At 42.7% G+C, this 26,279-nt stretch overlaps 1 protein-coding gene across 11 annotated transcripts in view; it reads right to left on the bottom strand.

Moving 5' to 3' along the window:
• Window positions 1-26,279, bottom strand: part of KIF13A (kinesin family member 13A) — a 238,007-nt gene that overhangs the window by 34,379 nt on the left and 177,349 nt on the right. For all 11 annotated transcript variants that reach the window (XM_033216326.1, XM_033216331.1, XM_033216337.1 and 8 more), the window contains 9 exons: window positions 24,949-25,162; window positions 17,049-17,211; window positions 13,799-13,939; window positions 12,719-12,868; window positions 8,978-9,139; window positions 8,151-8,324; window positions 5,589-5,740; window positions 3,540-3,672; window positions 3,217-3,363 (listed from right to left, as the gene is read on the bottom strand). In XM_033216326.1, the coding sequence (XP_033072217.1) occupies window positions 3,217-3,363; window positions 3,540-3,672; window positions 5,589-5,740; window positions 8,151-8,324; window positions 8,978-9,139; window positions 12,719-12,868; window positions 13,799-13,939; window positions 17,049-17,211; window positions 24,949-25,162 (1,436 nt within the window). The remainder of the gene's footprint in view (window positions 1-3,216; window positions 3,364-3,539; window positions 3,673-5,588; window positions 5,741-8,150; window positions 8,325-8,977; window positions 9,140-12,718; window positions 12,869-13,798; window positions 13,940-17,048; window positions 17,212-24,948; window positions 25,163-26,279) is intronic.

Here is a 26,279-nt window from a genome sequence, read left to right on the forward strand (position 1 = left end):
CTTTTTTCTTTAAATTTATTTTTATTTTTGTTTATTTATTTATTTTTTGAGATGGAGTTTCGCTCTGTCGCCCAGGTTGGAGAGCAGTGGCGTGATCTCGGCTCACTGCAAGCTCCACCTCCCGGGTTCATGCCATTCTCCTGGACCCCAGCCTGGGTGACAGAGTGAGACTCACAAAAAAAAAAAAAAGAAGCAAATAGTTGATCTTTGGAATGTTCCTCAAATGAGAACATTTACTTAGCTGATGATCCATATACTGCAGGTCACGGCCCCCCGAGTAGCTGGGACTACAGGTGCCCACCACCACGCCCGGCTAACTTTTTGTATTTTTAGTAGAGACGGGGTTTCACTATGTTAGCCAGGATGGTCTCGATCTCCTGACCTGGTGATTCGCCTGCTTCGGCCTCCCAAAGTGCTGGGATTACAGGCGTGAGCCGCTGCGCCTGGCCAAGAGCACTATGCTCTTAAAGAGCATACAGCACTGGGGAAAGGCTAATATTTTAAAGTTTATAATTTGACAAAAATCAGTTTTAACTCAGACGTAGAGCTGTTTTTAAAAAAATGCAAACAGTTGCTGGGCGTGGTGGCTCACACGTGTAATACCAGCACTTTGGGAGGACCAGGCAGGCGGATCATTTGAGGTAAGGAGTTCGAGACCAGCCTGGCCAACACGGTGAAACTCCGTCTCTACTAAAAATACAAAAATTAGCTGGGCGTGGTGGTTCGTGCCTGTAATACCAGGTACTCGGGAGGCTGAAGCAGGAGAATCGCTTGAACCAGGGAGATGGAGCTTGCAGTGAGCTGAGATCGTGCCACTGCACTCCAGCCTGGGTGACAGAGAGAAACTCCGTCTCCAAAAAAAAAAACACCAGGTGCAGTGGCTCACGCCTGTAATCCTAGCACTTTGGGAGGTCGAAGTAGAAGGACTGCAAGGTCAGGAGTTCAAGACCAGCCTGGCCAACGTGGTGAAACCACCATCTCTACTAACAATACAAAAATTAGCCAGGCGCATTGGCAGGCGCCTGTAATCCCAGCTACTCTGGAGGTTGAGGCAGGAGAATCGCTTGAACCTAGGAGGCAGAGGTTATTATGATCTGAGATTGCACCATTGTACTCCAGTCTGGGCGACAGAGTGAGACTCAAAAAAAAAAAAAAAAAAAAGAAGCAAATAGTTGATCTTTGGAATGTTCCTCAAATGAGAACATTTAGTTAGTTAATCATCCATATATTGCAGGTCACGGTTTGAAGCAAACAAAGTCAATGTTTTATTGAGCATCAGAGATTTATTAAGCCACAAGGACCTCAGGATTATGTGGATAAGGACCTCAGGATTATTAAGTCTACCTCATCATTTTGGAGAAAAAGAGAACTCAAAGTTTAAATTATACAGCCAAGATAACCATTTAGTCAAGCTCAACTAGACTTAAGAACCCAGGTCTCCTGACTCCAAGTCTAGTGTTCTCTTTCAACTGTGCAGCCACGTAGAAGCTGATGGCTAAGTGAAGGACTGAACTGCTATGAGAATACCTACAATCCCATTTCCTGCTCCACAGACTGCACACACACAAGGAAAAGTCTGGTGGAGAAGACTGCCAAACCACAGCAGCCATGTCCTTGCATCCACACTCATACTCTGAATGACGTGTGGACAGATGTTCCAAGCTAGAGGGAATTTTGATGCTTGAAGAGGGAAGGCAGCGTCTGACAAAGCTATTACTGCCTTGAAGTCCAATAGTCTGTGCACTGACTTTTAGCTTTCAGAAAAGTCTTTGCCTAAAAGCCATGAAGCCAAAAGGAAACCGAGATAGAAGGGAAAACATCCTCAAGATTGGCTGGACTTAGACTCAAAGACTCCACAGAGGAGAAATGTTTTCGCCTTGGCACGATAGGGATAGTACTCCCAAACCCATACGGTGGTGAGGGAGGCAGATTTAACAGTGATTCTTCCCAGTTCCTAATTCATATCTGGTAGTAAACTGGGGACTCAGTGAAGCACACATTTTTTTTAGGCTACTGGGGGACAAGTTCCTGATTTTATTTATTTTTTTTGAGACAGAGTCTTCCTCTGTCACCCAGGCCGGAGTGCAGTGGCGTGATCTTGGCTCACTTGCAGCCTCTGCCTCCCAGGTTCAAATGATTCTCATGTCTCAGCCTCCTGAATAGCTGAGACAACAGTCATGTGCCACCACACCTAGCTAATTTTTTGCATTTTTAGTAGGGACGGCATTTTGCCATGTTGGTCAGGCTGGTCTCGAACTCCTGAGCTCAAGTGATCCTCCCACCTCTGCCTCCCAAAGTGCTGGGATTATAGCCATGAGCAAACATGCCTGGCCAAGTTCCTAATTTTAGAGATTCTTTTCATGGAGTACTGAATAGTTCTGACTGATAATATGATCAATTCTTAGATCAGTTCTTAGAGGTTTTCATCTTTTTATTTTTAAAATGAGAATATAATGTTTAGGAAATCAAGATTTAATGAACAAAAATTATCATAAGGACAAATTTTAACAAAAGTAGTAACGCTTTCAAAGAGCTGGTTTATTATGACAATGTATGAAAATAATTTTACACTATAAATAAAAGTAGTCAGGCATGGTGGCTCATGCCTGCAATCCCTGCACTTTGGGAGGCTGAGGCAGGAGGATCACTTGAGTCCAGGAACTTGAGACCAGCGTCGGCAACAGAATGACACACCCTACTCTACAAAAAATAAAAGAATCAGCTGAGCGTGGTGATGTGTGCCTGTAGTCCCAGCTACTTAGGAAGCTGGGGTAGGAGGACTGTTTGAGCCCAGGAGGTCAAGGATGCAGTAAGCCATGATCACACCGCTGTACTCCAACCTGGGCAACAAAGCAAAACCTTATCTTTAAAAAAAAAAAACACAAAAAAACCCCCAAAAGGTAGATCAGGTCAAGCAGTAATGCCAAAGATACAACATATTTTGGGCCAGATATAAAATCTGCCTAAAGTAAATGACTACTATAGCATTAGGATGTGTGTGTTTATAAATAAAATCATTATTAACCGACACTAAGCAAACAGATTTTAAAGCTAGAAAAAAGGCAACGGATGGAAATGTGAACTGGGGGAAGATCTACGGTTAAGGCAAGGAGTTCTGTTATATTCGCAAAAAGGTCCCCATCGGAGATCATTAAATGCCTTATTTCTGCATTAACCAAGCTTTGTTAAATACTATTTCAAGTCTGCTTGTCTTACCTGGTAACTGTCCAGCCCTCTCTGGAGTTTGGTGGACCTGGCAGTCACACAACCGATGGATACCGACAGGATGGCTTCAACCATAAGTGGCAGTGTCCCTGAATGCTGCACAGGTTTCACCGTGACTTGCACTCGACGGGAATGACCCTGAAGAGGGTGGGCAGAGGTATGGGTGCCAGGAATGATAACGAAGAGGAAGGGGATAAAGAAGGGGAAACGGATTAGAGAACAAAGATACAAAAAGTTAGAAAATCCCCAGAAACTATGTGTAAGAGTGGAACAGGGAGAAAACATTAAAAAAAAACCCAAAACAAACCCAGTACCTGTCTAAGTTGAAAGATGCCTCCTGTGTTGACATCTTTTGCCTGATGAAGTTCCACGGCAGCATACTCCCCTAACTCATTCAATTCTAATATGGAGATCCACATTTCTATTCTGCGCGTTACTTCATTCCACCTGCAGAAACGCATTCCAACAAGCAAGAGCGTCACTGTCCAGCCACACTGTTAGTAACAGTAATAAGCCACCATTCACTGAGCACTTACTATGTGCTAGGCACTCTGCCATGTATCTCGTATAAGTTACTTCCTTATTGAACTCTCAAAACCACCCTGTCATATTGTTTCTATTTATTTTATTGAGGTAGACTGAAATGTCCACATCTTGAGTATAGAGTTCGATGAGTTTTGAGAAATGCATATATGAGTGCAACCCGCCCTATCAACTCAGAAAGTTTGCTCATACCCGTTCCCATTCAATCCCCACACTCCCGTAGCAACTGTGTAACTCAGAGATTAGTTTTGCCTGTTCTAGAACTCCAGATAAATGGAATTGCACATTACGTATTCTTGCGTCTGGCTTCTTTCATTCAGCATAATGTTTCTGAGATTCATCCAAATGGATAAAAAGTTTTTTTTTCTTTTTTAATGCAGAGTAATACTTTATTTATGAATAATACCAATTTATCCCCATTCACTCACTGAAGGATATTTGGGCTATTTGCAATTTGGGGATACCATGAATAACAATGATATGAACATCATCTAGGTCGGGTGTGGTGGCTCACACTTGTAATTCCAGCACTTTGGGAGGCCAAGGCGGGTGGATCACCCGAGGTCAGGAGTTCGAGACTAGCTAGCCTGGCCAATATGGTGAAACCCTGTCTCTACTAAAAAAAAAAAAAAAAAAAATTAGCCAGGCATGGTGGCACACACCTGTAAGCCCAGCTACTCAGGAGGCTGAGGCAGGAGACTCACTCCAGGAGGTGGAGGCTGCAGTGACCTAAGATCGCACCACTGCACACTCCAGCCTGGGAGACAGAGTAAGACTCCAACTCAAAAAAAAAAAAAAAAAAGAACATTGTGTACAATTCTATTGCGGACTGACATTTTCATTTATCTTGGGTAAATACCTATGAGTGGGATTCTCGGGTCATAAAAGAGGCGAGTGATCAACTTGACAAGAAAATGCCAGTTTTCCCCCAGATTGTGGCTTGTGTATTCATTTTCGTAGTGGTCTTTTGATGAGCACATGCTTTCAATTTTGATTAAGTCCAACTTAAACAATTTTTTTCTTCTATGGTTAGCACTTTCTGTGGCCTGAGAATATGTGACTATCTCAAAATCCTGTGTTCTTCTGTAAGCGTTATAGTTTAAGCTTTCATATTTAAGGTTACATATGATTCATCTCAAATTAATTTTTGTATATGGTGTGAAGTCAAGAACAAGGGTGATTTTTCTCCACGCAGAGATGTAGTTGTTCCAGTCTCATTTGTTGATAGGACATACAATTCCCCATTGAATTTCTCTGGTGCCTGGTAGTTTCTTTCATCATTTTCATTTTACAAAGGAGGAAATAGGATCAGAGAAGGCTGGCTTCCCTCCCTCTCTCCCTCCCTTCCTCCCTCCCTCCCTCCCTTCCTCCCTTCCTCTCTCCCTCCCTCCCTCCCTTCCTTCCTCCTTTTTTTTGAGATGGAGTCTTACTCTGTCACCCAGGCTGGAGAGCAGTGGCACGATCTCGGCTCACTGAAACCTCCACCTACCAGGTTCAAGAGATTCTCCTGCCTCAGCCTCCTGAGTAGCTGGGATTATGGGCACGTGCCACCACGCCTGGCTAATATTTGTATTTTTAGTAGAGACAGGGTTTCACCATGTTGGCCAGGCTGGTCTCTAACTCCTGACCTCATGATCCGCCCGCCTCGGCCTCCCAAAGTGCTGGATTACAGGCGTAAGCCACCGTGCCCGGCCATTCTTTTTTTTAATTAAATGATTTTATTTTTTTTTTATGAGCAGCCTCCTAGGCCAGAGTAGGTTCAGAGACTGCTCAAGTCCTAGTCTTGACCTTGTATCTAAAACTCACAGCCAAGTACAAACCTGTCATGCAGTGTTCTTGTCTTAGCATGAAGAGAATCAACCTCCCAGATGGAGGTGCCATTTCCAGCACACCGGTGGCCCCACACTTCAATGGCCAGTGCTCCATCTGAAATGAACTCCAGAAATTCTTCTGTTACATTCACCACATAGTCCTGGGGTAAGTGGGGGAAAGCACAAGAATTATGCTTAAAGGAGTCTGTGAAATTTCCTTTTGACCTTTCAACTGTTATATTTATTTTAGAGTATGTTAGCCTGATCTCGACCTTAAATCCATCTCTTCTGTTTTACAGAAAACCATGAAGAACCACAGAATATTAGATCTGAAAGGAAAATTGGGAGGCAATTTAATTCAACCTGTTTCTTTTTTTTTGAGATGGAGTCTCGCTTCATTGCCCAGGTTGGAGTGCAGTAGCACGATCTCCGCTCACTGCAAGCTCCACCTCCCAGGTTCACGCCATTCTCCTGCCTCAGCCTCCCTAGTAGCTGGGACTACAGGCAAACGTCACTATGCCAGGCTAATTTTTAAATTTTTAGTAGAGACGGGGTTTCACCGTGTTAGCCAGGATGGTCTCGATCTCTTGACCTCGTGATCCACCCACCTCAGCCTCCCAAAGCGCTGGGATTACAGGCGTGAGCCACCACGCCCAGCCTCAACCTGTTTCTTGTATCAATAAAGAAAATGAAGAAAGCAAATTGTCCAAAGTCATATGGTTTGTTAGTTACAGAGCTGAATCTACACTGTCTTACACTTGGTTCATTCTCAGTTCCACAGGACCAGTCTGATTTTCAGCTGGCAGAGACTAACTCCATGAACTGTTCCTTGCCATGGCTTAGGAGAATAATAACAGAATTAAATTTTATATGGTTATCTTCATGACTTTATGCTCTTGCTTTTAAGCTTTCCTACCCTATCTCCTCTTTCTAAAACACAGACAGACTGGGCACGGTGACTCGCGTCTGTAATCCCAGCACTTCGGGAGGCCGAGGCAGGAGGATAGCTGGAGCCCAGGAGATAGTGACCAGCCTGGGCAACAAAATGAGATCCTGTCTCTATAAAGTAAAAATTAGCCAGGTGTGGTGGTGCATGCCTGTAGTCCCAGCTACTCAGGAGGCTGAGGCAGGAGGATTACTCGAGCCCAGGAGTTCGAGGCTACAGTGAGCCATGATTATGCCACTGCACTCCAGCCTGGGCAACAGAGTGAGACATCGTCTTTAAGAACAGAAACAAACCCAAACAGATGATTGTGAGGAAATGAATACTGAACTGACCGAGATGGGTGGCAAATCACCCAGAGAAACACAGTAGGCAAGAAGCCAAGCTAATTTTCTTTCCATTAGTCTCTCAGTGGAATCTCAGGTGAAGACATCTCTTGTGATGCTAATTTGCAGAAACAGTTGTGCTATATTTATTTAACCATATAGTATCTACTTTTCAGTCTATTTTATTTGAAGATAGACCCAGAATTTAAGAAGAAAAACAAACTTCATGACAATCTATACATTTTAGAGATGAAAAAACTCCAAGATCACAAGAGATCCAAAAAACTCCAAGATCACAAGAACCCAGAAGCTCTGGGACTAGCATTTATTAAAACAGCTGTTAACCAGAACACACTTGAAATTCAGATTTCATCTTTCTAAACAAGCAGCTTTGTGGATTCAAAGAAAGATGGGGAATATTTAAAAGAATATTCAGAGAACAACAATAAAAATGATTAATAAAGATTTTGAGGAACAGACTTGGTGAATATAGATAAATGTAGGCTATTGGTTTTCAGAAAAAGAAAAACTTGACAGCCTTTACCTATGTGAAATTTTATAGGTGGTGATATGGATTAGTTTTCCAAGTGTAGAACCAGAAAGAATAAGCATGATTTGCAAAAGAAGGGGTCTTGAGTATCTATGAAGGGTTGTCTAAGGAAAAACAAAACTATAGAGAGGATGGAGCTGGTCTTTCAGAAATGACTTCTCAGCAGTCCCTTGTGAAAGCCAGGAAGAGTATATGATGTCTCAAAGGAGATCCAACCACATTTACCACAAATTCACCTTTCCCTTTTTCTAGTTTCTCATATGACTTATGAGAAAATCTATAGGAAACATATCACTCATATGATACATTAGAATGTAATGCTGTCTTCCTAAGAATGATATGCAGCAACTTACATGTTAAGATGCACAAATTCTGAAATATGTATAATGTGATCCCACTTTTGTATAGCATTTTTAAAGAACTTATGTGTGCATGATGTAAAAGGGTGTTTGTATATATGTTATCATACACATATAAAAGATGTAGAGCATAGAAAGTAGTTTAATGAAATATGTAGCAACCTGTCATTGGTGGTTTATACCTTTGGGGAACAAGACTGTTGGTAGAGATCTTTTAGATTTTATTTTAAATATTTCTAAACTATTTGCATGTGTAATAAGGTACATTTTTGAGGTTAAAACATCTAATAAACATATTTTACTTAAAACAAATACTCATGAGGACAATCGATTATTGAACTGCACCCGTTTCTGCTGCTTCCTGCACAGCTTATCTGGTAACGGCATCTATACCTTACAATGGGAGAAGGTCACTGTGTACTGGGCATCCTTGGACTGTGGTGAAGGCACGTCGGGGTCCACCACTGGGGCAGCCACCGTAGACTCACACTGGTCCCAGAATGTGTATTGACAGAAGACGAAATTTGAGAGGTTCAAGGGCAGTCCCGTTGCTTCTTTAATTTTTACCTGAAGAGATAAACAATACAAATAAAACTCCAATAAACATTAAACATTCTTTTATTTCAGCTACCTCAAATTTAACAGTAAGCAATTAAATAAATCGGTCATCCATTTGACATCTGAAAGTATTATATCTGACTCTGTGACACTAGGGATTGTATCGATAATGAAATCTGTACCACAGTTCTGTAACTATAGTATACAAACTTGGCAACAAATACACACATCCCTGCAAAAGCTTCCTGAAGGGGTGGCCTGCCCCTCCACACCTGTGGGCATTTCTCCTCAGGTGGAACGAGAGACTTGAGAAAAGAAAGAGACACAGAGACAAAGTATAAAGAAAGAAAACAGTAACAGTCTGATCTCTCTTTCTTTTCCCCCACACTTCCTAATGACTGAGGCAACCTTTAATAGAAAAACATAATTCACTAAGCAACATACACTTCTTGCATGTCAAATACATAGATACTTTTGAAATTTGATGCAATTGTCAACAGAAAGTGTGCTATATTTCTGAAAGCAAAGTACTGTCCACCATTGTACCTGCTATTACAAAATTCAACTTTTACTACCCTGGATGAAAAACTCTCATAAGATTTTTTATAAAATGGTTTTGCATGAAAGTCATTCATATGAGCCTCCTATCACTGTCCTCTCACCCGACATGTCAGTTTTTTGACTCGGTGAATGATTTCCCCGCTGCTGTCAACAACTTCAAGGCTCCCACTTTCACTGGAATTCTCCGAAGAGTCATCCTCCACCACACGCTCCGGAACAGCTCCTGTAACACGCATCACTTCCACATGGAGACGCCCTGCAACCTGGGTCAAGGAATCAGCGCACCTCAGAGTTAACAGACATCTTGTGGGCAACCTCGACCCAAGACAGACATGCCTTCTACAGTGAAACTGGACAGGGGCTCTGCAGCTGCTGCTTGGTCATCTTTGGTAATGGGAGTCCTGCTACTACCAGAGCAGTCCATTCCACCACTTGCCCCTGTAATCGTCCTGCCTTAGTGTGAGCCAAATTTGCCTCCCTGCAACTTGCCTTCTGGAGTCATCCTCAAACGTATCCTTCCACAGGATAGTCCAGGAATAGCCTAAAGGCAGCTCTCACATTCTACTTGGAGTCATCTAGTATCCATGTGTTTTTTTTTTTTTTTCCCAAGACGGAGTCTTGCTCTATAATCCAGGCTGGAGTGCAGTGGCACCATCTCAGCTCACTGTAACCTCCGCCTCCTAGGTTCAAGCGATTCTCCTGCCTCAGCCTTCTGAGTGGATGGGATTACAGGTGCGTGCCACCAAGCCCAGGTAATTTTTTTTTTTTGAGACGATGTCTAGCTCTGTCACCCAGGCTGGAGTGCAGTGGCGCAATCTTGGCTCACTGCAACCTCTGCCTCCTGGGTTCAAGTGATTCTCCCGCCTTAGCCTCCCAAGTAGCTGGAATTACAGATGCCTGCCACCATGCCCAGCAAATTTTTCTATTTTCAGTAGAGACAGGGTTTCACTGTGTTGGCCAGGCTGGTCTCGAACTCCCGACCTCATGATCCGCACGCCTCGGCCTTCCAAAGTGCTGGGATTACAAGCGTAAGCCACTGTGTCCAGCCAATTTTTGTATTTTTAGTAGAGACGGACTTTCACCGTATTGGCCAGGCTGGTCTCGAACTCCTGACCTGGTGATCTGCCTCCATCGGCCTCCCAAAATGCTGGGACTATAGGCGTGAGCCACCGCGCCTGGCTATCCATGTTTTTTAAAATATTCATGTGAGTGAATATAAAATGCTTAATTCACTTATTCATTTGACCAAAGAGCTAGCTCATGAAATACCAAAATAAAAACACAGGTTCTGTCACCAGGGAACAGTCAAGGGAGGCAAGACACAGAAGTAACTCACTAACAGGCCAGGTGTGGTGGCTCAAGCCTGTAATCCCAGCATTTTGGGAGGCCGAAGTGGGTGAATCACCTTAGGTTAGGAGTTCAAGACCAGCCTGGCCAACATGATGAAACCTTGTCTCTACTAAAAATACAAAATAATAAAAAAAAAATTAGCCAGGCATGGTGGGTCACACCTGTAGTCCCAGCTACTTGGGAGGCTGTGGCAGGAGAACTGCTTGAACAATGGAGGGCAGAGGTTGCAGTGAGCCGAAATCGCACCACTGCACTCTAACCTGGGCAACAGAGTGAGACTCGGTCTCAAACAACAACAGCAACAAAACTCACCAATAACAGCATAGATCAGTTGCTATAATAGATATATGTGCGAGTTGTTATAGGATAAACTTACCCACCAGCAAATATTTACCAAGAACTAACTGTGCCAGGAACTGTGCTAAGTGCTGTGCATCCAACAGCAAACCAAATTGACAAGGTTCCTGGGCTCGGGCAGCTTTTATTCTCTTGAGAGTAGAGAATGGGTGTGTAACTCAGACTGGGGCTGAGAGCAGGATGAAGGAGGGTTCCATAAAGCAGTGCCATTAGAGCTAATCCAGGAGGAACAGCATATTGAAAGCCACACAAACATGAGGAGAGTTATTTTAAAACTTTTTCATTAAAAGGTTTTAAATTTTCTATCATGGTGGCTCTCTGGATAGGAGTCAGTTTAACCATGTTTCTCTTAAAGCTGGCTGCACAGAATCAAATTAGAGGAAAAGGATTATTCTGAAATTTGCATTCTTGGAGTGCTTTAATTGTCTTAATTATCTCTCGTCACACAGTTTCAGATTGTAATAACTGTGGCTGTCATTACACATGTGTACAAGGTGACACATGTTCTGGTAGCGCGCTGTCATCCTAAATAGGGAAGATTATTTTTAAAGGTAGATCAGATCCAACTTCCACACAGCAATTGGCACTGGCACCAAGGACCTAAGAGAAATCACATGATGATATCTGAGAAGTAAGACAAATACGGAGGAAGTAGTAAGATGAGGGAAGAAAGGAAATAAAAGACATCAGAAGGTAGTTGTTCTTAAGTTTTTTTTTTTTAATACTTTTCGATAATCTAATTCATTTTAATATAATTTCAGGGGGATTCGTGGAATACTCAAAGCACACCACAGACTACAAATTAAGAAGTCCTGAACTAGGGACTCAGCCACTGAATCAGTCTGCCATGTTAACTGTGCTCACTTTTTCTTTCTGAGACAGGGTCTCGCTCTGTTGTCCAGGCTGGGCTGCATTGGTATGATCACGGCTCACTGCAGCTTAGACCCACCTGGGCTTTGGTGATCCTCCCACCTCAGCCTCCTGAGTAGCTAGGACTATAGGTGCTCATCACCATGCCTGGTTAATTATTATTCTTTTTTTTTGAGACAGAATCTCGCTCTGTCACCCAGGTTGGAATGTAGTGCTGTGATCTTGGCTCACTGCAACCTCCGCCTCCCGGGTTCAAGCGATTCTCCTGCCTCAGCCTCCCGAGTAGCTGGGACTATAGGTGCCCGCCACCATGCCTGGCTGATTTTTTTGTATTTTTAGTAGAGATGGGGTTTCACCATATTGGCCAGGCTGGTCTCGAACTCCTGACCTTGTGATCCACCCGCTTCAGTCTCCCAAAGTGCAGGGATTACAGGCGTGAGCGATTGCGCCCTGTCCATGCTTGGTCAATTTTTAAATTTCTTTTTTAAAGATGGGGTCTCACAATGTTGACCAGGCTGGTTTCAGACACCTAACTGTGCCCATTTTTCTCATGGGAAAAAGCACTGTTAGGCACTGCTCCTCTGGAACAGAATGTTCATGGCGTGTTTCCATAGTGGATGGTGGGCTGTGCACTTACACCCAACTGGGAACCTGGGTCTATATTGCAGCTTCACTTTGGGCAGAATGGCATCTCATTCTTCGCCTGCTCTAAGAATCACAAGAAATAACTTGGTAGTTCAAGGTACATTTTCTGAAATATCTTATGCCTACCTAGGCCACTATATCTAAATAGCTGAAACACCAGAGTTTAAAAGGAGGGTAACAAGGAGTCATTGAAGCCTGTTTTGTCTGAGTACTATGGATTGTAAAATAATCCTCCTAAGCTGTATCTTATAAAGACCATTTGGGGTCCAGGAAGGAACTAGAGTATATTGCAAAAGTATGAGATTACCTTTAAAAAGAGAGAGCAATATGGGGCACAGAGCTGAATATGGTTTCCAAAATATTTCCAATTTGATTAAAACAAAGAAAAAACTTGTGACCTCCAAACATTAAATGTGTTATAATAATCCTTGAAGACCATGACTTAATCCTCAAAGCTTCTAATATCGATTATTAGTAGAGAAAGAAGAATGCAGATCTTGACTCTTTACCTTAGTTTCTTGATCCACCTCAAGAACACAGCTTAAACAGAATGAAAAACAAAATAAAACAAAACGAAACACTTGAACCACCATCGTTCTCCAAGGCTGGCCTGTGCTTACCTCCCCCTGCTGGCTGATGATAGGGACTGCATACTGGAGTTTCACATCGCAGAAGAGGCATTCCAAGAACACATTTGCCACCCCAATGAGGTTGTGATTCTCTTGGGCTTCATAGAAAGGGTCACCTCGTTTCCCGCAGAGTCTCTTTGCCTGAGCAGTAGGAGAAGCCAGTGAGTAGACGAATAAGAAACACAACATCAATTTAAATAATATTATTTAAAACTAGAGTTTGAAAACAAATTTAAAGAATCTATCCATTTAAACAGGAAGTAAAATTAGAATGCACATAAATAAAAAAGAAATTAGCCGGGTATGGTGGCGCCTGCCTGTGGTCCCAGCTACTCAGGAGGCTGAGGCACGAGAATCGCTTGAACCCAGGAGACGGAGGTTTCAGTGAGCCGAGATCACACCACTCCAGCCAGAGTGAGACTGCCTCCATTAAAAAAAAAACAAAAATTAGCCCATAGGAGGGGCCTGTTTGCTGGGGAGCTAAGTGATGCCTGTGCAGAGGATTCCTCTTCAGTCTCTGCCTTGTCGTCCCCCTACCCACCTCACCTGCAGCTTTTTCATTTCATCCCCTTTGCTTTGCCTCATCTCCTTTGCCAAGTCTTCTTTTCCACTGCTAATGTCCAAAAAATGGATTATGCAAGCTAAAATTACTCTTAGTAATCTACCCAGCCACGATCACAGCTAGGGGTGTGTGAACACACATTAATGAATGTGAAATCCACACTGGCTCCAGCCAAGCTGATTTTTCACAGCACCGATAAAATGGCATAAATTTACTTCATTCTACTTCTTTTCACTTGAAATGTAGTAAACATGAAGCCAAATAAGAATCTACTATATGTTTTCTTCATTTAGTTCCCATCTGTGTGGGGATCATGTGTTATATTACTGATTTGACTTAGCACTTCTTTCAAAATCACTTGTGATTTATTTTCCTGATATAAACGTCTCAAGTATCATCAGCACATCTGTGTGTGTGTGTGTGTGGTGTGTGTGTGTGTGAGATGCTAAATCGCTTATATTCTCTGTTTTTAACATAACAAAATCTCCTTTACATTTTGTCTCTTTTACCTCAGGAACTTTTTCCTTCCATTCTTGGTAAAGGTCTCTCATATCAATTAATTTATTCTCCAGCTTCTCGATGGTCCACACTTGGGTGCTCTTCCCTTTCCTCCTCACTTGGATAGCTGGCTCACTCACTATTGCACCTCTCTGCATAAGGAAGAAGAAACAAACTGTTATAACTCCTTTTTCGATTGCTAAAGTAATATATATACAATAGTAACATAGTAAGTTTGCAAAACACATACATGTATACAAAAGAAGATAAAATTCTACCACCTAGGGGGATAGTCTGATTTATTTTCTCTCTTCTATGTACACTCATGCACACTTAACTTTTATCACAATCAAGACCAAACAAAAGTGTAACTTCACACCCCAATCCTCTCTCTAGTTTTGATATTGTGATCATTTTTCTTGTATTGTTAAATATTCTTCATAAACATTTTTTTTTTTTTTTTTTAAGATAGGGTCTTGCTCTATCACCCAAGCTGGAGTGAAGTGGTATGATCTTAGCTCACTACAACCTTGACCTCCTGGGCTCAAGCAATCCTCCCACCTCAGCCTCCCAAGTAGCTGGGACTACAGGCACATGACACCATGACTGACTTTTTTTTTTTTTTGCATTTTTTTGTATAGATGGGGTTTTGTTACATTGCCCAGGCTGGTCTCAAACTCCTGTACTCAAGTGATCTGCCCACCTTGGCCTGCCAAAGTTCTAGGATTATAGGCGTGAGCCACCAGACCCAGCCATAAACTTGATATTTTAATGGCAACATAGCAGTATCCATAGCATTTGGATCTACTATACATATGACTAATTATTCTATTGTTTGACATCATGTCTGTTTCAAGTTTTCGCTATTATAAAGTCCACTATGATAAGCATCCTGGACACTTCAATGACTATGGGCTTAGAATAAATTTCCCAAAGGGGAACTACTAGGTCAAAAGAGTAAAACCCAGCAAGACTGATAAGATACTCCCTGACTCATTTTCTAGCTTGCTTGCTGGAAGAAAAAATGAATGGATGAAAAACAATTTTCTTACTTTTTTTAAATTTAGTTTTTCTTTTTTTCTAAGTCATAGAAAAACAATTTTCTGGCTGGGCATGGTGGCTCATGCCTATAATCCGAGCACTTTGGGCGACCAAGTTTGGTGGATCACCTGAGGTCAGGAGTTTGAGACCAGCCTGACCAACACCGTGAAACCCCACCTCTACTAAAAATACAAAATTAGCTGGGTGTGGTGGCACATGCCTGTAATCCCAGCCACTTGGGAGGCTGAGGCAAGAGAATCACTTGAACCCAGGAGGAGGAGGTTTTAGTGAGCCAATATCATGTCACTGCACTCCAGCCTGGGCAAAGAGTGAAACTCCACCTCAAAAAACAACAACTGCTGCAGGAAGTCAGGAACCCTGAATGGAGGGACCAGCTGGAACTGTGGCAGAGGAACATGAATTGTGAAGATTTCAGGGACATTTATCAGTTCCCAAATAATACTTTTATAATTTCTTATGCCTGTCTTTAATATCTTAATCCTGTTATCTTCGTAAGCTGAGGATGTATGTCACCTCAGGACCACTGTAATAACTGTATTAACTGCACAAATTTATTGTAAAACATGTGTGTTTGAACAATATGAAATCAGTGCACCTTGAAAAAGAACAGAATAACAGCGATTTTTAGGGAACAAGGGAAGACAACCATAAGGTCTGACTGCCTGTGGGGCCGGGCAAAAAGAGCCATATTTTTCTTCTTGCAGAGAGCCTATAAATGGACATGCAAGTAGGAGAGAGATTGCTAAATTCTTTTCCTAGCAAGAAATATTAATATTAACACCCTGGGAAAGGAATGCATTCCTGGGGGGAGGTCTATAAATGGCCGCCCTGGGAATGTCTGTCTTACCCGGTTGAGATAAGGACTGACATATGCCCTGGTCTCCTACAGTACCCTCAAGCTTACTAGGGTGGGGAAAAACTTCGCCCTGGTAAATTTGTGGTCAGACCAGTTCTCTGCCCTCGAACCCTGTTTTCTGTTGTTTAAGATATTAATCAAGACAATACGTGCACTGCTGAACATAGACCCTTATCAGTAGTTCTGCTTTTGCTCTTTGCCTTGTGATCTTTGTTGGACCCTTATCAGTAGCTCTGCTTCTGCCTTTTGTCCTGTTCCCTTTGAAGCATGTGATCTTTGTACCTACTCCCTGTTCTTACACCCCCTACCCTTTTGAAACCCTTAATAAAAACTTGCTGGTTTTGAGGCTCAGGTGGGCTTCACGGTCCTACCGATATGTGATGTCACCCCTGGTGACCCACCTGTACAATTCCTCTCTTTGTATTCTTTCTCTTTAATTCTCAGCTGGCTGACACTTATGGAAAATAGAGAACCTACGTTGAAATATTGGGGGTGGGTTCCCTTGATAAACAACAACAAAAACAAAAAACAATTTTCTTCAAAGTTTCTCTCTACAGGAAAAATTTTTGAAGGTGAAATGACAGGAAGCTCTCAAACGCTTGCAAAGAGTTCTGTGTGTTTGAAGTCAGGTATCATAAAAAGTCTTCCTTTCTTGTAGAATTCACTCTTAAAAAGGTACCATAGCAGGCCAGGCACAGTGGCTCACGCCTGTAATCCTAGCACTCTGGGAGGCCAAGCGGGTGGAATATTTGAACCCAGGAGTTCAAGACCAGCCTGGCCAATATGGCAAAACCCTGTCTCTACTAAAAACACAAAAATTAGCCGGGTGTGGTGGCATGCGCCTGTAATCCCAGCTACTCGGGAGGTTGGGGTAGGAGAATTGCTTGAACCTGGGAGGCGAAGACTGCAGTGAGCTGAGATCATGCCATTGCACTCCAACCTGGGTGACAGAGTGAGACTTACTCTAAAAAAAAAAAACCAAACAAACAAAAACCAGGTACTATAGCCTACACATATTCCCCCAATTCAGAAAGGGGTATTTACATGCAAAAAAAAAACCAGGTAAAATATGTTTCCAGTTTTATTGTTTTAAAGAAGGCATATAAATTAGGAAGTCCTTCAGCCACTAAAATTCTGTGTATTCTCCTTATTACATATCTAAAAACATCATTTAAATAGCATTCTTACCCAGTGAGGTATATAAAGAATGTCTTGAAAAAAATAAATACCTCTGGCTGATATCAGGATCTCCTCAGGTATGTTTCTGGGATTTCAGTTTTAGATCCTGTTTTACAGTATTTACTACTGTACATCTTGCCCTCTCACTTGAAGGACATTCTTACCTTCCTATTGGCACTGAGGTTTGCAGCAGGGATCTGAAGGGTCACTTGGTAATCAGTGAGTTTGCTCATTTCCTCAGCCAGGAAGTTTGCTTCCCTCACCATGGTGTTAGCTTTAACCAGCTGCTCTCGCAGTTTTGCCAGGCTTTGTCGGAAGAGTTCGTCCCTGCAGTGTCACAGAAAAGGGAATGAGAAAATCTAAAAGAAAACTGCAATCCCGTTTCTAAGTGAGCATTTTATTAGAAAATGGTAGAAAACTCCTCTCGGGCAGTATTTTTCAAATTATTTTACCAGACTACCTCTCATCCTTCCTGCCTGCCCCTAGATGGGCTATCTGTTGAGAACTACTGATGGGGAGCAAATTGTTGAGTGACTTAACTGAAAACCACGTTTTAAATTATTTAACATGTGAAAACGATCAGATTGTGATATGAGGATGCAAAAAACCAGTACAGGAATCTTCAGGAAAAACAAACGATGATTATGGCTTGTGTGTGCTGAGGGAGGGTGGTGGGGCAGGGAGGGGCTGGCAGAGGAGAGAAACCTGGAGTTAGAAGAACAAAGTATTTTTCATGACTTCTGCAGTTGGCAAAAGTCATGCCGTGGTAAGGTAGTTCTGCCGTAGCAGGAATTCTTTTTTTCAACTCTCTGCACAACATTACTTGCTGATAAAAAGTTTCTCTAATATCCCAAATTGGTCAAAATCCTCTTATATGTTCGCTCAGCCCCATGCCTTTAGCATTCATAGCATTTGCCATAGTTAGAACTTTTCATTTTTACTAGTGTAATTATTTAATACCTGTCTCCTACTAGGCTGTTAAGTGCCCCGGGGCAGGGACCATGTCTTTTTTTGGTTGCACTATACTAGCTCCTGGCCAAGTACATGACCCATTGTAGGATATTCAAAAAAGGCCCACTGAATAAAGAAACGAGTGTTTCTGGATTTCACATTTGAATCTGGGTTCAAAAGTCACTCCATCTAGCAATTGCTCTGTGCCATATATAACTTCTCTTTTCCACCATTTATACACCGGAGGAAACTCTTATATCATAGAAAAATAATGAGCTCAAAGCATCTAAATCTCTACTCCTCACTCATCACCTTAGAAATGACAGAGGATACATGCTGCGAGGATGCTAATGTAAAGCAAACAGTTTCTTAAAACCGTATTACCAGCTGGGGGCAGTGGCTCACGGCTATAATCCCAATACTTTGGGAAGCCGAGGTGGGAGGATCACTTGAGGCCAGGAGTTCAAGGCCAGTCTGGGCAACATAGCAAGACCTCATCTCTATTAAAAAAAAAAAAACAAAGAAAAATGGTGATACCATTTTTCTGGTCACCCACGCTTAGATTTGTTCAGTCAGCTCAGTCTCTTCTCTTTTCTACAACGTCCGAAAAATAAGCCTATTGACTCTTCCTCTGAAGCATCTCCTAAGTCTCTCTGTGTTTTACCATATCCCTGCCTCAGGGCCCTTACACCTTCCCAATAATCTCACGGCACCCAGGCTCTTCTTGCTCCATTGCAAGGCAGTCCTTATCAAGCCCTGCTTTCCCCAGGCCGTTCCTCGGCTCAAGGCCTTGCAGGGCTCCTCTTCTCCCATAAAATAAATCCCAAACTCTGAGTCTGTAGCCTCCCACAACCCCTATCTGTTACTTTTGAATTTAATTTTCCCTGCTCTTTCATTAACTCACCTTCTACACCAGTGGTCCCCAACCTTTTTGGCACCAGGGACTAGTTTCATGGAACACAACTTTTCCATGGACCGAGGTTGGGGAAAGGGAGAGTTTTGGGATGACTCAAGTGCATTATATTTATTGTACACTTTATTTCTACTATTATATTGTAATAGATAATGAAATAATCATACAGCTCACCATAATGTAGAATCAGTGGGAGCCCCGAGTTTGTTTTCCTGTAACTAGACAGTTCCATCTGGGGGTCATGGTAGACAGTGAGAGATCATCAGGCTTAAGACTCTTATAAGGAACATGCAACCTAGATCTCTTGCATGTACAGTTCATAATAGGGTTTGTGTTTCTATGAGAATCTGATGCCACTGCTGATCTGACAGGAGGTGGAGCTCAGGCAGTACTGCAAATGATGGGGAGCAGCTGTAGACACAGATGAAGCTTCGCTTGCTGGCCCACTATTCACCTCCTGTTGTGCAACCTGGCTCCTAACAGGCCACGGACCTGTACCAGTTTGTGGTCCGGGGACTGGAGACCCCTGTTCTAGACTACACAAAACAGTTATTTTGCAGTCTCCCGAATACATCTTATTCTCTTCCATTGCTTTTCATCTGTTCATGCCAATCTGCCCATCCAAAATGTCCTCTACTTTCTCTCTGCTGGTCAAACTCTACCTCTCAAATGTGCTTGAAATCCTTCCTTCTCCCTGAAAATCTCTGTAGAAGACTCAGCTTCACTGAGGTCTCATCTTCCACTGAACAAGTAACAAGTTTACTGTGCAGTCTGCCCACCTGGCGATTACATGCTTGCTTGTCACTTCAATACATTCACACAATCAATGCATACAATATTTACTAAATACCTACCAGGTGACCACATATTCTAGGCACTAGGGATACTTCAAAGGATTCCCTGTCGCTTGCAACTCATTTTCCAGGGTAGGAGACAGAAAACAAACAAATAACGATTACTACATAATCCTAACGTTTCCTATTGTTGAATGAAACTGTTCTTTAATTTACTATTACGATTTAATTTTTCCACAAGTTTATATCTTGTTTCATACTACATTCTAAGTGTACAAAAAGAATAAATGACATCTGCGGCTTTCTTTGTAATTCTCACCAAAATTAAATATACTTGATTCTAAACCCATCAATATTAATGTAGGTAAGAGTCCTTCATTATTTCACAACCCATCAACATTTACCTAGGTAAGAGTTCTAGCTTCTTATATAATCACATACAATTAATGACATCTTAATTATATCCAGTGAAACCTGACAAAAATCAGTAATGCAACTATTCTTATGTCTTTGAATGACATTCCCAAAATAGATCTTTATCCTCTTTTTTTTTCTTCCTTCCTTCCTTCTTTCTCTCCCTCCCTTTTCCTTTCTTTCCTTCTCTCTCTCTCTCTTTTCCTTGGAGATAGGGTCTCCCTATGTTGCCCAGGCTGGAGTGCAGTGGCTATTCAGAGGCGTGATCACAGTGCACTACAGCTTCAAACTCCTGGGCTCAAGTGATCCTGCTGCCTCAGCCTCTGGAGTAGCTGAGACTACAGGCCTGGGTCACTGTACCCGGCCTCTACACTTTTCTTTTCTTTTTCTTTTTTTCTTGAATTTAAGCCCCAAAGAAAATCAATCTGGAATTAAGGGAAATGAAAAAAATATTTTAAACTATTTAACTGAAAAACACGACGACACTTTTATACTATCAGATACTTTTGTTTTTTAAAATGTAAACATTTTGACTTATTTTGGGTTCAGGGGTACATGTGCACGTTTGTTATACAGGTAAACTCATGACTAAGGGGTTTGATGTATGGATTATCTCATTACCCTGGTAATAAGCATAGTACTTGACAGTTTTTGTTTTCTTTCTTTCTTTTTTTCCTGAGCCTCTCCCTCCTCCTCCCACAGGCCCCAGTGTCTGTTGTTCCCCTCTTTCTGTAAATCAGTTCCCATGATTTAGCTCTCACTTATTAGTGAGAACACATGGTATCTGGTTTTCTGTTCCTGCATTTGTTTTCTAAGAATAATGGCCTCCAGTTCCATCCATGTTCCTGCAAAGTACATGATCTTGTTCTTTTTCATGGCTGTTCTTTCATGGCCATGTTCTTTTTCATGGCTGCGTAGTATTCCATGGTATATATGTACCACATTTTCTTTATCCAGTCTATCACTGGATATTCAGGTTAATCCCATGTCTTTCCTACTGTGAATAGTGCTGCAATGAATATACATGTATATGTGTCTTTATGGTAGAACAACTTATATTTCTTTGGGTATATACCCAGTAGTGAGATAGCTGGGTGAAATGATAGTTCTGTTTTTAGCTCTTTGAAAAATCACCACATTGCTTTCCACAATGGTTGAATTAATTTACACTCTCACCAACAGCGTATAAGGGTTCCCTTTTCTTTGCAACTTTGCCAGAATCTGTTATTTTCTGACTTTTTAATAATAGCCATTCTGACTGGTGTGAGATGGTATCTCATTGTGGTTTTGATTTGCATTTCCCTAATCATTAGTGATAATGAACACTTTTTAATATGCTTTGTTGGCCACATGTATGTCTTCTTTTGAAGACACTTTTGCTTTTATCTTTTATATTGTTTAGTAAATAGAAAGGATATCAATGGGTACAATTATACCAGTTACCCTTAAACAGCTAGCTGTTGCTTGGCGTAAAGCCACTAGCTCATAGTAAATATGTAAAAGGTAGCTCTTCAGAAAAAGGACCATCTGATAACCTTTTTCTGTTTCTTCCAGGCACAATAAAGTATAACAAGTAACGTAACACCTGGTGCCGTGGCTCATGCCTATAATCCCAGCACTTTGGGAGGCTGAGGCGGGTGGATCACCTGAGGTCAGGGGTTCGAGACCAGCCTGGCCAACTTGGTGAAACCCTGTCTCTACCAAAAATACAAAATTAGCCAGGTGTGGTGGTGGACACCTGTAATCCCAGCTACTCAGGAGGCTGAGGCAGGAGAACAGCTTGAACCTGGGAGGCGGAGGTTGTACTGAGCAGAGATCATGCCATTGCACTCAAGCCTGGGTGACAAGAGCGAAACTCCGTCTCAGAAAAAAGAGTAACATAAATATGATAAATCTTCCTATTTCAGTACACAGACAGATGAGTGGGTAGCTCCTGGGGAAAATATAATTGACTCCCTTCTCTTTATTTAACATTAACAAGTGCATGACTGCTGCAAGCCTTTCACTGCAGGGCAGGGTTCCCTTTTCTCCTCTTGGGAGTCACCTTCCCCGGGTGTGGCCTGTGTTCTGCAGCTCATTGCTAGTGAGAGATGCAGTGTGTGTGTGTGAGTTACAGGAAGAGCTCTAGAGTCAGACTGCCACGGCTCTGATCCCATCGCCCAACTTACCAGCAAACTGACCATCTGGGTAAATCATTTAACCTCTCAGCCTCAGTTTCCTTATGTGTAAAGGCAGTAGCAGTTGTGAGGATTAGAGGTTAGAGGAATACAGGAACAGCAATTAGTACCTGGCACATGGTATAAAATGGTCTATGGATATAAGGTGTTGCTGTGTTGCTTTTTATTTTTGGAGACACAGTCTTGCTTTGTCACCCAGGCTAGAGTGCAGTGGTGCGATCTCAGATCACTGCAACCTCCGCCTCCTGGATTCAAGCAATTCTTCTGCCTCAACCTCCCGAGTAGCTGGGATTATAGGCGCCTGCCACTACATCCAGCTAATTTTTGTATTTTTAGTAGAGACAGGGTTTCACCATCTTGGCCAGGCTGGACTTGAACTCCTGACGTCATGATCCACCCGCCTCAGCCTCCCAAACTGCTGGGATCACAGGCGTGAGCCACTGTGCCTGGCCAGGTGCTGCTTTTATTACTACTATTAGTTATCATCATAACACAGGTGTTATTAGGAGACTGCAGACAGACCTGGGTTCAAACTCTGGTTTTTTCACTTACTAGATGGTTAATTAAGGCAGGATATTTAAACTGACTGCCTGACCTCTAAGACAGGGATAATAGTTCCTGTGGCATACTGCTGCTGGGATGTTAATAAAATGCCTGGACTACGGCAAGAACACAACAGAAGTCTTCAATAACCTATTGTCCTTATTATGGCAGTCATGATTATTATTATTACCATTTCCTCTACTGTAGGGTCCAGCCCTACTGGGTCTGTGGATTTTTCTCCTCATGTGTGGAGATGAGAGATAGAAGACAAGGGGGCAGGGTAAGGAGTGTGAGCCATCTCCAATGATAGGCAAGTTCACGCAAGTCATATGTCCACTGGACGGGGGTCCTTCCCTGTTTGGAGGCCGAGGCAGAGAGAGAGAGAGGACAGCTTACGCCATTATTTCTTCTATGTATTTCAAATACCTTTAGTACTTTCACTAATTGTGTTACTACTATCTAGAAGGCAGAGCCAGGTGTACAGGGTGGAACATGAAAGTAGACCAGGAGCGTGACCACTGAAGCACAGCATCACAGGGAGACGGTTAGGCCTCCGGATGGCTGCGGGCGGGTCTGACGGATGTCAGGCCTTCTACAAGAGGTGGTGGAGCAGAGTCTTCTCTAACTCTCCCGGGGAAAGGGAGACTCCTTTTCCCGGTCTGCTAAGTAACGAGTGCCTTCCCCAGGCACTGACACTACCGCTAGACCAAGGCCCGCTAGGTAAGGGGCGCCTTCCCAGGCACTGGCATTACTGCTAGACCAGGGAGCCCTCTAGTGGCCCTGCCAGGGCATAACAGAGGGCTCACACTCTTGTCTTCTGGTCACTTCTCACCTAGTCCCTGCAGCTCCTATCTCTGTATGGCCTCGTTTTTCCTAGGTTACAATTGTAGAACAAAGATTATTATAATATTGGAATAAAGAGTAATGCTACAAACTCATGATTAATGACACTTATATATAATCATATCTATAATCTATTTCTAGTGTAACTATACTTATTCAATATATTTTCTTTATTACACTGGAACAGCTTGTGCCCTCGGTCTCTTGCCTTGGCACCTGGGTGACTTGCCGCCCACACTCCACAACTCTCTCCTTTGAGAGTTCTGATATAAATATTTTAAAGTCATAAATCTTTTATTTTTAGTCAGGTTCTTTTTTTTGTTTTTGTTTTTGTTTTTGAGACCAAGTCTCACTCTTGTCACCCAGGCTGGAGTGCAATGGTGTAATCTTGGCTCACTGTAACCTTCCCTTCCTGGGTTCAAGTGATTCTCCTGCCTCAGCCTCCTGAGTAGCTGGGATTACAGGCGCCTGCCAGCATGTCCAGCTAATTTTTATATTTTTAGTAGAGACAGGGTTTCACCATGTTGGCCAGGTTGGTCTTGAACTCCTGACCTCAGGCGATCCACCCGCCTTGGCCTCCCAAAGTGTTGGGATTACGGGTGTGAGCCACTGCGCCCAGCCTGAGTCAGGTCAGGTTCTTTCTCTGTCACCCAGGCTGGAGTGTGGTGGCATGATCGCAGCTCACTGAAGCCTTGATCTCTGGGGCTCAAGTGATCCTCCTACCTCAGCCTCCCAAGGAGCTGGGATTATAGGCACGAGCCACCATGCCTGGCTAATTTTTTATTTTTTTGTAGAGACAAGGTCTCGCTATGTTGTCTAGGCTGGTCTTAAACCTCTGGGCTCAAGCAATCCTCCCAGTGACCTTATAGGCACGCACCACCACACCTGGCTAATTTTTATTTTTTGTAGAGACAAGGTTTCACTATGTTGCCTAGGCTGGTTTCAAACTCCTGGGCTCAAGTGATCCTCCTGCCTCAGCCTCCCCAAAGTGCTAGGATTACAGGTGTGAGCCACTGCACCCAGCCATAAATCTTAAACTTCCACATTTAGTAGATTAATCAGCACTGAAGTTGTATTTAAATAGATTCAAAAGCATAGGAAATAAGAAAAAAATGCTTTTGTGTTAAAGAAATTATTCAAACTTTCTAAATTTCAATACATACCTGTATAACCCTTGCAACCTGGCACCATTTTTACTGAAGGGTAAAGGGTTGTGAGGGTAGGAGGGGTCTTTAACAGCTAACATTATAGTAAACATACTTAGGGTGGGCAATATTTGTGAAAGGAAAAGCTAATAGGCAATAAGTCAGATATGGGATTAAGAGTTCTCTCATTGCTAGGTTTGTCCCTGACATGTCTCACAAACCCCTCCCTCAAAGCCCACTGCCTTGGGGCCTTGACTCTGGGCTGCCTGCATTGCAGTTCTTACCTCTCTTCTGCCCACTGGGTCACCTTCTGCTGTGCTGTCTGGCTGCTGTAGGCCAGGCGGTCAGGGCCGCTGCTCTGTGGCTGCCTGTCGGGGGAGAGCTGCTGGCGGAGTTGCTCCAGTTCCCGCTCATACATGAGCCGCTGCTCCTCCAGGGCACTTCTCTTTTCTTCTAGGTATTGTTTCTCCAGGACCTGAACCACGTTTTGAACTGGGTCTAGTGAGCCAAGAGACAAGGCAAGGTGTCTTAGTGGCGGCTAAAACAAGCATTCATCCCAAGCACTGCAGCCCATGGGGGCTTCCTCTAGCAAGGAGTCTAGCCAGTTAATACACTTTATGTGAGAGGCCTGAGGGGCCACATCAGGGAAATCCTCTCAAATTATTTGTTACTGACATTGCAGATAAATGCCCTTTATGTGCATACATTCTCCACATCCTCTATGTTACTTTCTTCAACTTGATGAGCTCATCCTAACGTTTAGATAAATCATTAATCTACTACCAAGAGATGGAGGAAGAGAGGGGAATGTGATCTTATCCACTGGGAAGAAAAACTTCATGAAATCTAGGACCACTCCAAACACAGAAGCACATAAGATTTGATCTTTCTTTATGGTAATTCATTTCTATGTCCATTTAATATCAGTTTTGGTATATGACAAAGATTTATGACTTTCACCACAAATCTTATTACTCTTGAATTTCTCTAAGGTGGGAGGAAACTTACAGATCACAGCATATGTTTGGAAATATTGGTTAAGGATATGGTCTGGCAATTTCTCAGACTAGTATCTAAAAGGACAATTCACTTGCAAAAATAATAAAATCCTGTTTCTAACATCTCACGTGTACAGATACAGAGCTCACCACCATGCACATGGGTGAATAGGCACAGATGCACTAACAGATCCTGCTCCAATGAGCTACCCTGATGGCTGTGGGGTAGGTGAATCCTAATGGGCTGGGCAGGACATCGACTTGGTAATGGCCAGGGAGCTGGATACTGTGGAGAAAGACCAAGGCTCTGGTCACATGCACAAGAGGAGAAAGTTACCAACATCGCTAAGTGAGGACAGTGTAGGGAAGGAGAATGTTAGACAATCTCAATAGTAGAACAAGAAAATCATCAACACAGTTCATATTTCCCAGAACTATATTAGACTGAGAAACGCATTCTCAGACCAGCCTGGGATGTGATTTCCTCCTTGTACATTCACACATTTGCCTGCTATTCAGTGCCATTTATGCTGTATCCCCACACGCTGGCACTCGGTTTAATTTCCAGAAAAGAAGCTGAAAATTAAAGTGACTCAGGAGGAATTTTTATATCACCT

The sequence above is a fragment of the Trachypithecus francoisi genome, unplaced genomic scaffold, assembly GCF_009764315.1.
Source record: "Trachypithecus francoisi isolate TF-2019V2 unplaced genomic scaffold, Tfra_2.0 Lachesis_group10, whole genome shotgun sequence".
NCBI lineage: Eukaryota > Metazoa > Chordata > Mammalia > Primates > Cercopithecidae > Trachypithecus > Trachypithecus francoisi.